The sequence below is a fragment of the Eutrigla gurnardus genome, assembly GCF_963514095.1.
Source record: "Eutrigla gurnardus genome assembly, chromosome: 21".
Lineage (NCBI taxonomy): Eukaryota > Metazoa > Chordata > Actinopteri > Perciformes > Triglidae > Eutrigla > Eutrigla gurnardus.
Window position 1 is genome coordinate 1,028,771 of NC_139932.1, and position 13,730 is coordinate 1,042,500.

At 41.2% G+C, this 13,730-nt stretch overlaps 1 protein-coding gene and 1 long non-coding RNA gene across 2 annotated transcripts in view; one reads left to right on the forward strand and one right to left on the reverse strand.

The window, feature by feature from the left end:
* Positions 1-12,527, reverse strand: part of rab21 (RAB21, member RAS oncogene family) — a 50,856-nt gene extending 38,329 nt beyond the window's left edge. The window contains exon 1 of the mRNA XM_084038549.1: positions 12,085-12,527. Coding sequence (XP_083894675.1) covers positions 12,085-12,222 — 138 coding nt within the window. The 5' untranslated portion in view covers positions 12,223-12,527. The remainder of the gene's footprint in view (positions 1-12,084) is intronic.
* On the forward strand, positions 1,124-3,911 carry LOC311031965. The gene is made up of 3 exons (XR_014599124.1): positions 1,124-1,146; positions 1,449-1,576; positions 1,687-3,911. It is a non-coding gene; the product is annotated as an uncharacterized lncRNA (long non-coding RNA).
* Positions 12,528-13,730: the final 1,203 nt, after the last annotated feature.

Here is a 13,730-nt window from a genome sequence, read left to right on the forward strand (position 1 = left end):
CACAGGAGAGAGGAGACCAAGAAGAGGAGGCTTCTCCAAGCGATACAGAGAATGACCTGTTGGACAAATAGGAGATGAACCAATCCAGAGCCACATCACTGTACAATGTACAATACACAGAAGTATGTCAAGATAAAAGAGCCAAGCCTTGAGGAAGTTCTGGTAAGATGTAACCAGTATGACACTGTCAGTTACACACCGTTGGTAAAACTAAAGGAGCTAAGCGTGTTGGTGTGGTCATCGTTTTTTTTTTTTTTTTTTAATTGAAAATAATCGTTGTCTTAACCTTTTTGGCAAGCTACCCTATGGGCATGTTAAGGGGTCAGCAATTCAGATCAGATTTTTGTGGTTGGTTTAGGTGGTCAGTTGTTCAGTTGTACACCATTGAAAGATTCAATGCCTGCATCAGTGCATGTTTGCACCTCAGACCATGCTACTAATGCATCAATGTGTTTTTGGAGAATGGCCTTGGTTAATCTTGAGCATTTTCTATCGATTGAAATCTTTTTTTTTTTTTTTTTTGTCATAGCTTTCTTGAAGTTCTCAGTTCCGCCAGTCAATGAAGGTGTCAAGGTTTTTGATGAAACAGGAACTGAGGTGGATGCAGAGGTCTTCTCTGACATAGCGCAGCAGCCCAACACTGGCATACTAACCATCAAGTTTGATGCCGGTATAGTTGCTCACTATAATCCATGGAATGTAATGATGAACTCAACTTTTTTATTGTTACAAATTGGTATTATTCTGTCCTGTCTCTTTCTCCTGAACCACAGATTTCAAGGAAACTTTGTCCAGCAGTTCCCAAGATGCAAATTCCAGTGCACTGTCTGCTAGTAGTAGTGACACAGTCATCCTCGAAATCGTGTCCTGCAACTCAGATGACACAATCATACTGGAGGAGAGTACCAGTCCATCCAGAAAGCGACAGAGGGCAGATGAAGAGGCCAAACGTGTAAGTTGGTGTAGGAAATTGCTTTGTTAGATTTTTAAGTGTATGTATTGTCAGTTGTGAAAAGCTTGTCCACTTCACAGGTGGTTGAATTGGCGCTAACAAGGAGACCTGGGGGCGACCGTATCATCAAAGAGTACCACCGCACTAAAAGTCTGACCGACTCCTCACACTGATTGATGACACTCTTGCCCTTGGTAGTGTTTTTTTTAATTTGTTGATTTCTTTTCCGAATGTGAGTGTGAATGGTTGTTTGTCTCTACATGTCGGCCCTGCGATAGACTGGCGTCCTGTCCAGGGTGTACCCTGCCTTCGCCCAATGACAGCTGGGATCGGCTCCAGCCCCCCCGCGACCCTGAATACAGGATAAGCGGTAGAAAATGGATGGATGGATGGATTTATTTTCCTGTTTTATTCCCTCATCTTTTTGTTACAGCTGTAATTCAAAATAATGTTTTTAAATTATAACAGTACATTTTGCTGTTATTTCTAAATACAGGCTGGGACAGCGATCTTGCATCCATTATCCTCCTCCTCCACCTGATCCCTCCTTCAGCCCAAGGCCGGAGAAGACCAGGCAAGGTGTCTGCAGCCCAAGCTGAGAAACATCTTGTCCTGTTCAAGAAGGTTTGCGTTATTGCGTATGAGGATTATCTTTACAGATGGCAATAAGAGAATGGGACTGTTTTTAATCTGTGATTTTCAACTTTTAATTTTGACTTCTTCTTTATCCTCAGAGTGGAACCAGTCTTCAAGAACATGTTGATGCAATCAAATGCACCACTCAACCGTATCTTCTTGCTGTTGGGATGAAGAGGAGCACCATCCATGAGTTCTTCATTATTCTGGACAAGCAGGTCATACCGTGCAAGTCAACCAGTACCCTAGGAGCTTTTGACGAACTCTTTATAGCACACTTTGTATTTGGTACCATGTACAACCAGATGCTCCACAACATGTACACCATCATTCAGACAACCATTTACAACATAGATATTGGTCAAGTCCAGGAGAGCCCACGTGTTGCTGAGGTTAGGGCCAGGCTGCTGCACTAGTTAATAGATGACTCACGGTGGGCAACATATTTGTCACTTTTCACTAAACACTCTTGTATCTGTATTTTGAGTGATTTTCCCATCTCACTCTGTCTTAATCAATATCATGGGCCTGATTTGTTTTGTTTGCCACTCTCATTTTGTGGGAACCAATGATCTTGTGAGGCATCTGCGGTTGATTCATGGTTTATGTCCAGGTAAATCACTTCGCCTAAAATGTGCACAGAGAGGATGTTGTCATGTTCTTAGTACCTTTTCAGGTTTCAGGAAACATTTAAACTCTAAACATGCTGAGAACACTGAGAGTGAAGCTGAACCTGATAACATTGTAGACGGTTATGATGCTGCAGATGATACTCGGTCACAACATTTTGAAGGAGCGGCCAGTGGCTCTAATGTCCTGCCAGCACCCAACATCGGTACTCGTGATACGTGTGCATCTGCTATTGCGCAGCTTCAAGTTGCTGGTGTAGGCCAGTCCACTTTAGACAATTTTGTATCATCCATGGAAGAAGTCATAATGGAGGTACAGAGTCAAACTGAAGATGCAGCTTTGAAATGTTTATCTTCTCAGGATACAGATGTGAAATCTAAAATAGAACAAACTTTTAAAACACTGCATTGAACACTGAATCAAAACGTCATGCATATTTTGAACAAAAATGGAAAACTGTTGAGCCTGTTGAAAATTAATTGGTGTCAGATTTGAAAATAGAAGAAACAGAAGTACCGGAACTTATGATCAAGTAGTTGTAACTGACAAATTTGCCTATGTTCCAATTCTAGAAACATTACAATCTATTCTCAGAAATCCAAACCTCAGTGATATGTTTATGTCAAGCCACACTCCCAAGGACGGTGTGTATTTTGACATAAATGATGGGTTACATGTGAAGAGAAAAAAAAGAATGCATTGCAAATTCAGTTATTTTTTGATGAGTTTGAGACTGCTAATCCATTAGGCTCCAAAAAGGGTATACATAAATTGGGGGGTATATATTTTACACTGAGAAATTTTCCGCCAAAAGTTAAATTCTTGTTAAATCAACATATATTTGTGTGCACTTTTTCATGCCAAGGACATTAAAACCTATGGTTTTGACACCATCCTTGAGCCAATCATAAATGACTTGAAAGTGCTTGAAACTGATGGGATCAAAGTTCCCTTGTTCAAAGATGCAGTTCATGGCAGTATTGTGCAGGTTACCGGCGATAACCTTGGTATACATGGACTGTTTGGGTTTGTGGAATCGTTCAGTGCCCGAAATTGCTGTCGTTTTTGTATCATTGAGAAGAGTGAATTTCAAACTGTGTTCTGTGAAGATGACCAAAGCGTGATATTACGGACTAAAGACATGCTTGCCGAACATTGTCATACTGTACAAACAAATCCACAGCTACCTCATGTGGTGTGAAGCGTTCATGTTTGTTAAACAATCTGCAATATTTCAACACAGCTGATAATTTTTCCGTAGACATCGTGCATGACATTTTAGAGGGTGTTGCACAGTTCGAAGTGAAACTCGTATTGGAGTATTTACTAGGGGTGTAACGGTACATGTATTTGTATTGAACCGTTTCGGTACGGGGTGCTCGGTTCGGAACGGAGGCGTACCGAACGAGTTTCCATACGGACATATTAAGTAGAGGACCGCATTTGTGGAGCGTGCTGCAGCCGCACATGCGCAGTTGCGCACACCGCGACACAATAAACAGCAGTAGTAGCGGACGTCATGGCTAATGCCGCTAGCGTTGGCAACAAGCCAGAGTTGGAGGACCCTCCCGCGACATTAAGGTCTCCCGTTTGGGAACACTTCGGCAAAGCGGTTTGCCGACATTGTTCATGTGAGGTCGGGTATGTTTCTGGCAACACGTCAAACCTGTTGACGCCTTTGAAACGGCACCACCCCCACGTGAACATCGCTACAACGAAGAGAAAGACGAGCGTAACGTTAGTGCAAACACAGCTCCCCACCGCATTTAAACAGCCTCTCCCTGCCCTGTTCAATTTTGCACATCAGATGGAGAAAAGATTTGTTTTTAAAAAAACAGTCTGAGCCTTATTCATGTTATTTAATCTGAGCAACAACTTGAAACTATTTAGTGTTGCAACTGTTCAATTTTGCACATCAGATGGAGAAATTTTTTTAAAGAAACAGTCTGTTATTTTTATTTTTTAAATAAATATTTTAAATACTTGTATTTATATTTTTGAGCGGCATTCTAGCTCCAGTGCATGTTCCTACTGTTAAAAGCACAAAAGTAATAAACAACTAGCACATTTATATTTTGCATTTTGTTTTCTTACTGTACCGAAAATGAAGCGAACCGTGACCTCAAAACCGAGGTACGTACCGAACCGAGATTTTTGTGTACCGTTACACCCCTAGTATTTACAGGAAAACTTCTTAACTGCTAAAGAACTGGCCAGTAGAATAGAGTCATTTAACTATGGGTACACTGAGAGGAGAAATCGCCCCCCTCCAGTCAAGTTACTTGATGGAAGCAACGATTTGGGCCTGAACGCCATTCAGTCCTGGTGTTTACTGCAAAACATGCCGTTGATATTTGGTGATCTAGTGCAGAGAGACAATGAGTACTGGCATCTGTTAATGTTGTTGCTGCAGATAGTAAATATTGTGTTTTCTCCCATCCTAACAACTGGTATGACCATCTTTCTGAAGCACATCATAATTGACCATCATCAGCTTTTTAAACACCTGTTTCCTACTAGAAATCTCTTGCCTAAGCATCATTTCATGATACATTACCCTGGATGTATAAGAAATATAGGACCACTCCTGCACATGTGGTGTATGCTTTACGAGGCAAAGCATAACTTTTTTAAAACTCAACTCAAAAGTTTCAAAAACATCACAAAGACGTTGGCCAGAAAACACCAGAAATACATGGCCTTGCATTGGGAATCTTTCAGCCTGAGCAGAGTAACTATTGGTCCAGGAAAGATGTTACAGATTACAGATTTGCAAGAAGGTCCTGAAATTGCTGCCAAACTAAATGTAGACACATGTGCCAATGTTCTTTTGGTGAAATGGGTAAAGCACTATGGTTCTGAATATCGCCCTGGTTTAGTAGTGTGTCTTGAGATTAATGAGGAGTTGCCAGTATTTTGTAAGATCAGCACTATTGTAGTGAAAGATGAGCAAGTTGTACTTATTGGCTCCAATGTGGAAACTATTTGTTTTGACGAACATTTCCATGCATTTAAGGTTTTGTACAAGCCATCCCAGGCACCTAAGGTGTTCAGTGTTCAAGAGTTGCTCTATTTTAAACCAATGGATGTTAAAATGGCATATGGTTCAACAGATGTTTCCCTGTTTGTAGTACCATATTGCCATATGATGCAGCCTTAACCAGAGTTTTTGGTTTTGACTTTGTATTCCCTCTCACTAAAAATCATTGACTCGTCATTGTTTCCTGAGGGTGGATTGTTTTATTAAAGCAAAAGTTATTTATTGTTATTCAACCTTAGATACATTTCTGTCGCCATACTGATAGATTCCAACCAAGGTCTTTGCCACTAACAATGAAGGTTTTTGTAAAGGAGAGTTTTTCAGACCTCCATTTGTCTGTATTTGTTGTGAAAAACATCTGTACACATACACTATACTTACATATCTCATGCAGTGACCTATTTGGAAGATTTTGGTTTGACTTTGTTGATTGTTTCCAAGTGTTGTACAGTAGGTAAGTAGGTAGCCCGTTTGGGCTGGAGCAGTGTGAATGCAAAGCAAGGGACTCCCTGTGGGGGGAGGATTGTTTTCGATAAGCTGTGGAACTCTGAGTTAAAGGAAAACACCACCGCATTTCCATACTGAACTATGTTCTGCTCTGATCTTAGACGAGGTGATACATACCTCCCTCTCCTCTGTGCGTGCACTCAATGGCTCTTGTGCGCACTCCGCGCAGCGCTAATTTGCTAGCATGTAGCTTGTCCTAGTATATTCCTTAGGATCCAAAGGGGGGTGAAGTTAGAAGCGTCCAAGCACTTCCACTTTGTCACTATTTAAATACGGTTACGTGAGTAGTTACACGACCCAAGTTTGGTTACACAAAATGAAAGATGCCAATTTTTCTAAGCGGATAACAAGGATAACTATATAGTATGGCGGAATAACAACTGGAAGCACTTCGACGTCGGCGCAGTAATATCATCACTCAAAACATGACGGGACTATATACCTTCTGCTTGTTTTCACAACCCTGTGCGATGCACGTTATAACCATGATGTTTGTTTGTTCACAAACTATCTTACTACAACCTGATGCTTCCTCAACTGTGCACAAACTACTACAGGTAGTGCAGGCGACGGCGTGCAGGTCACGTAGGTTCTATTGACGGAAGTAAGAGGGGGAGCGGAGTGATGATATTACTGCGCCAACGTCGAAGTGCTTCCAGTTGTTATTCCGCCATACTATATAGTTATCCTTGTTATCCGCTTAGAAAAATTGGCATGTTTCATTTTGTGTAACCAAACTTTCTACCTGAATTTGTTGAGTAAACCTATAACTGATATTTTACTTGATAAAATAAGACAATATATGCACTCATATGTCGTTATAGTGTCTTTAATTTTTCTAACGTAAACCTACTCTGCTAAACATATAACCAATAATATTTAATGTTTATGCCTAGCCTTCTCCTCAGATTAGGGGAGAAGGCTAGGCATAAATGCAATGATAGAAAAAAAAAAAAAAAAAAAAAGAACGAACGAACACAAACGCTTGTTTAAAGGCCCGGCCCGACCCAGCCCGAGGGTAGTGGTGGGAAATTTTGGGCAGAGAAGCTAAACTCTAATGAGTTTGGTGACGTCGTCTGAGCCTTACGTCATAGTTTTTAATTAGTCACGGTAATGCCGTATACCGGGGTAAAATAGGGAGGAGGTTTGACGGTATCAAAATTTGGATACCGCCCAACTCTACATGGGAACCTGGCCAGCAGCAGGGGTTGTAGCCGATTCCATGGTCTGTCCAGGGACCATGGTCTCTGGCACGGACCAGTGGTCACAACCACTAGGGGCGCTAAAGACACTGGTTCTGACCAGCTCCTCAGTGGTCGCGACCAGCAGCTCTGTGGCACAGACCAGCTGGTCTCTGGCACGGCCAGTGGTCACAACCACTAGGAGCGCTAAAGATACTGGTGCTGACCAGCTCCTCAGTGATCTGCCCTGTGGTCTGTGAAGCAGCTTTAGCATTTTCTCCCCTTTCCAGTCGTTTTGGCAGCACTGTTAGCTGGATAAATGTCAGAGATCATAATCGTTTGTCTATAAAATACACTATATCAGAATTATTTTAATATTGTTATATTATTATTGATTATGTGTCACAGTCTGCTCACACACCTCATATAAACTCTCCTAATTGTTCACTCTCTGCCAGATTCTTCTCAGCTCACATGCCAGACTCTCCAGCGTTTACCGGACTGCCTACACGGATTCGACCCTGCCTGCCCCTGACCAACCCATCTTGTCGTCTGTCTGGAGATCACCTCAGCCTTCTGTCCCCGACCACCGCCTTCGTCCTGCCCTTCCTGGTTTCCGTCTGCCTCGCTCCTGAGCTGTTTGGTGAATCCCTGCATCGGCTCCTCGACTCCATGCCTGGCTTTGACTCTCCTTTTGCCTGTCCCTCTTTGACAAATAAAAGTCATTACCAACTGAACCTGCCTGACTCTGTGCTGCAATTGGGTCCAAACCTATACCCGTCACATTATGAAGATCCGTGTGGTCGGGACCAGCTGGTCTCTGGCATGGACATTGGATAAATGTCAGAGATCATAATCTTTTGTCTATAAAATACACTTTATCAGAATTATTATGACTAATATTGTTATTATTATTGATTATGAAGATCTGTGTGGTCAGGACCAGCTGGTCTCTGGCACGGACCAGTGGTCACAACCACTAGGGGGCGCTTAAGACACTGGTCCTGACCAGCTCCTCAGTGGTCGTGACCAGCTGCTCTGTGATCTGTTCTGTTGTTTGGACCAGCTGAGTGATCTGTGAAGTGTTTGTTTGTTTGTATTTATTTATTTTTAATACAACTTTTCCCTTTTCTCACTGTGTTAGCAGAATAGCCTAAATGTGAGACGCCATAATCGTTTGTCTATCCAATGTTATTGATCACTTTTATTAATAGAAATCATAATAATGATTAAATTATTGTTATTAGTCGTAGTTGTATGAGTAGTACTTTCAATTATGCAGGTCCGTGTCAATCGATCAGGACCACTTAGCCTAACTCCTTATTGGAGAGAACTGAAGATTAATTTTCAGTTGGTTTTTCGATCATGCCATGGCTGCATGATCACTGCCTCTAAACCAATGAAATGAAGGAAATGGTTGGTGATTAAGTTCCTGGCCAATCAGGAGCAATTTCCAATGCTCATTTTAAATCCACGAAGAGCAAATATGGTCTTGGATATCTATTCACTTGGATTCCCAGGCCCATTCCAACGATCTGTGTAAGTAATCTTTGACTTTTATTATGTTTTCATTGTTATTCGTCGAGATATGTTTACATGATTAGATTCTATTTAGATTTGAGCCATCTTGTGTGTCTTTGACTATAGCCTAACTGAAATTTATAAACAGTGTATGTCAAACCAGTGTTCTTAACAGATGTCATTCTTAAAGGAATTGAAAGAAATGCTGGACAGTGGGGAGAGGAAATCCAACAGGATGTTCCTTTGGCAAAACCCTGAGGGACACCATGCCCTGAAACAATCCTTAACGGAAAGCCAACATCTTTGAATGAGAAACACGTAATTAATATTTTTTTAAAGTAATTTCTTAAAAGTGGTAATTTTGTCAGTGTATGAATAAATGTTTATTTACCCTTACTATGTCCAACAGATGAATGACCTCATTGATGTGATCAGGGCTGTAAACTAGCAGTCGCCACTCGCCAAATGCGACTAAAATATTCCCCTGGCGACTTAATTTTGGAGGGATACATGCCACTGGGGCGGGTAAATGTTTGTCCCGATGGTCGTGCTCTTGCAATAAATTATGCATGATATAACAAAACATTGTAGTAGCTGTAAACTGATAAATTATGACGGTAGCAAACGTCAAGCTAAACCGGTGATTTGTTGTGTGTCACACTGAAGTAGCTCCCCCGACATCACCGCTGTAGAAAATAGTTCCCCCGAAGCAACGTAGCGTGCGCGTCACCGCTCTTTAAAAGTTTGCCGCAGTGAGTGACGCCTGGTTCACACCTGCCGCAGAAGCGCCACGAATAGGCGCGTAGTGGAGCCCGCTATCTTTCGGCGCCCCTGTTAAGCGATAGTGTAGTTCACACCAGACGCCGTGAACCGATCGTTTCGGTGTCTGTTCTATTTTTTGCACGTGCCGCGAGCGAACGCGTCAATTCTGGCAGTAAATCACACAAAGAAACACGAGACAATCCGGCGATTGACAAATGCGATCATATTTGTGTATCTCAACTTGCACTGGGAAACAGGAAGAGACAATACATTTAATAAATGTGAAGAGTAGATAAACAAATATGTGTATTTCAACGTAGATCTGCACTACCGTAGTCCATGACAAAGAAGGCGAAACATTGACGAAAAAAGCAAAAGTGAGAAAGTTCAGTGAGAAGTGGAAGACTGAGAGGGAATGGCTTCAGTACGATGACTCGACGGGTGTCATGTTTTGCTCCGTCTGCCGGACACACGCCAAAGAAAAACTTTCAGTTCTGATGAGTAATTAATGAGTGTTTCCTTTGTCACAGTTTTGCATAGTTTGTTATAGTTTTCAATTTGCAATGTTTGAGATGAAATGAATGAAAGTCAATTAATAATATTAAAATGTATTTCTAAATAATACTTTGGCCTCTTTTCTAAGCATGTACTGCTCTATAATACTGTTATCTCAATGAAAAGTACTGAAACAGATGTATATGCAACAAAAAGAGGCAATTTATTATTTGGCCGGTAAAAAATGTACTTGGCCGGTAGATTCTTTCATCTACCGGTCCCCTTGGCAGGTGAGCCAAAAAGTTAGTTTACAGCCCTGGATGTGATAAAGCCAACGTTGTCGTTGGATTACAGCCTCCTCCCAAACATTTACTTCATCATTGATGTCATGGTGCCAGAGGTATGTTCCAATTTTAGTTGAACAAAGACATAAAGGTATCCATAAATGTCACCATTCACCCATTCACCCAAACATATAATTACATCTGTTAATTTAACATTAATGAAGCTGGTAATGTGTCCTCTTGTTTGTTTGTTTTTTCCTATGTTGTCAGACCACAATTGACATCCTCGTGAGATTGGAGGGTTTTTCCAGATTTTATGCAGAAAAAATCCTTGTGTGTATATAGATATATATATATATATATATATCTATATACACATACACACATACACATACACACATATATATATATATATACATATATATACACATACACATACACATATATGTATATATATATATAGGTTGTAAGAAATTGGTCTATAATTGATATGTCATATTTTGTTCAATCTATTCAAAATTTTCTCCTGGGGGGCATGCCCCCGGACCCCCTAGAGGGTCGCGAACCCCCCCACCATAGTCTCCAAAAATCCTGTGGGAAACACTGTATACATGAAGCCATGAACAAATATAGAAACAGGTTTAATGAAGCTAAAAGAGGACAAAGAGAGAGAGAGAAACAGGAAGTGAGGACCTGTGTTTGTGAGAAAGAGAGGAGAGGAAATGGAACTGAAATTTCACATCCAATAGGCAGTTATTCCACATAATTTACTTTATCTACTTACTTTACCTACATCATAAAAGCACAGGACGAGTCACACCAATCAGTCACTCTGGTGTTGCTACTTATGGGACAATATAGGATTTCATCAAGTATTGGAATAACAAAAAAACAAACAAAAAAACACTCATAATAGTAGGTTGTTGGTGGTGAATTTCCATCAAGTTAAAAGTAAATAGGATAGGAGTAAATATCGTCATGACTTGAGTGACTGAAATCTGTCTAGCTCACTACTATGGTCAAGAAGTAAAAAACGGATGTAGAAGGATCATCTTAAGTATTGTCAGCTAGACGTAGTGAAAGTTCTCAAGGTTAAAGTACTGTCAGACAGATTTAGTGGTGTAATAATGAGTATTTGTAGTAGTACTTCGACTTTACAGATAAGCCAGTACTGGGGTTAATGTACCACTGTGTGTATCATTCAGACTGATAACATAGGTGTATTTCTCGGCATGTAAACGCTGGACCGTTTGGTATTCACCTCGATCACCCAGGTCTCAGCCACAACACCATCAGCTCTGTTTCAGCCATAACCCCGCTCTGCCGGTGTTGTGCCAGTGTAGGTATCCCCGACAGAAATTGTTTCCCCTGGCTGCGGTAGCGCGCATTCATTCAGGCGGAAGCCTGAAGGCGGAGCAACAGCGTTATGATTTTATTCTTTTGTATGTCGTAACGTCGTACTAGTACTGAACGGCAAAACGAAGGTAACCATTTCCTCATTGGATTTGACATATAACACGCTGTAATTCAAGTCCTGGTATGGAATTTGTCGAACTAAATATACGTCAATATCCAAAATCAAGACCACTGTGATTGTTTTCTGGCTTCAATTACGTCTATTTAGGCTACTTCACTCGAAATGTACTATAGTAGACAGATGAAGTCTGAGCATCAAATGATTTATTTTGTGTGTTCTTTAGATACTACTCTATAACCTCTGTGATTATGAGCAAGTTTCTTCTCTTATACACAAAGTTATGGGGGGGAAACAGATTATTTCAGACGTTTACCTGTCTGCCAGAATTTGTCAAAATAGACAGAGGAAGTAGCTCCCGCAGCCAGGGGAAACTATTTCTGTCGGGGATACCTACACTGGCACAACACAACACCGGGACGGCTAGTGCCAGCAACACGCGTACACGCGTGCGCGCGCACAAGTGACAGCAGCACAAACACCTTCCACCTCCCTCTTGCTTTGATTTCCACATACACAACCAGTTTCATGAGCTAAGTGTCACGGATAGCCAGCCAACCAGCTGCTAACCCGGGCTAGCACCAGCTCCATTGGTGTCTTACCTGTAGAGTTGTGATGTGTTTGTCGTTGAATTTGTTTTCGCAGTATCGCAGCACCAGCGACGTCTTCCCCACACAGCCTTCCCCCAGCAAAACCACCTTGAACGAGTAGGTTTTGCCGCTCGTCCCACCGGCCGCCATGTCTGGCAGTTTATTAAACAAGTCCTCGCGTTTAAAAAAAAATCAAAACAAGCGTTATCAAGCTAGCGTTGCTAATGCTAAGCCCTATAGGAACTGAAGTCCTACGTAGCTCACATCAGCTTCCGACTTTAAAAAAGGAGCTAAAATCAAGAGAAAACACAGTGTCAGCATACGTAAATCTGACCGTTATCAATGTGTGTAGAAAACTGGTCCAAACAGTAAGCAACTGCCGTTTTCTACCTGGTGTGAATGTCTGATTTTCACCCAACTAATGGCGTCTTTTTCAGCTAGTAGTTAGCCAGCTAGCTCCGCTAAAGATCATCTATGTCCGACAAGATGGCTTACTAAGGAGCCAGCATTACACCTGGCATTCATTTTTTCCAGCTTGTTTCACTTCAACAAAGTACATTTACTCAAGTGACCTACGTACTAGTTCGGGTTACTTGTACTTTACTTGAATATGGGTGTGTTCTGCTACTTTATACTTCAACTCCACAATATTTCAGAGACAAATATAGTATGTTTTTTTACTCTACTTCATTTATCTGCCAGTTTTACTTACTTTTCAGATGACATTTTTTTCATCCTCTTCCAGTCCGGTAAACCACGTATCACCCATAAACACCCATAGATAATCTTAAAATACTGACAGAGAACATTTCACTGCACTATCAATACAAGTACGTTTTACTGATGTGACGCTACTTTAGTAGGGTTTCGAATTCGGGACTTTTTACAGTGTGGTATTAGTACTTTTATCTGATTATCTGTTCTAAAAACACGATATACCTCGTCAAAGATGATTTGTTTCATGGGGCTTTTTGGAAAGCAGAACGCTCTGCGGAGTGAGAGCTCTCAACTGCTTTTTCTTCTCTGCAGAGTCACATGACGAAAGAGTCGGCTGCCTGTCACAACCCTGAGTGCTTCTGGGGGTTTCTGTTGTTGGCACACACTCGTGTGTGTGTGTGTGTGTGTGTGTGTGTGTGTGTGTGTGTGTGTGTGTGTGTGTGTGTGTGTTTGTGTGCAGCCTGTAGCTGTTCTCCTCAACCACTAACACAAATGCACATAATGTCACTTTACAGGGAGTGTTACTCGGCTGTTAAAGAATGAAGCTACTTTGTCACATGTCTTTTACATGCTGATCACATGGACAAAAACAACACACTTTCAAACTGAGAAAAAGAGCTACCAACCAGCCTGAGAAAAAGAGCTACCAACCAGCCAAAAATATGTAATAAATCAAATACAGGATAGAAATACAGTCATCGTGTTGCTATTTGGTCTACGCTCGTATTTATATACTATTGTATACATTTCTCATCTGTACAGCATATTCATATCATGTTTATTCTGTATACTGTCTTACTATTACACTGTGGTATAATTACTTTTACTGGAGTAAAATATCTGAGTAATTCTTCCACCACTGACTGGAAATTCTTCAAGGAACCTGAGTTGGTCTATACAAACATAAAATAATGTTTTTTTTCATGAATGTATTGCGTTTA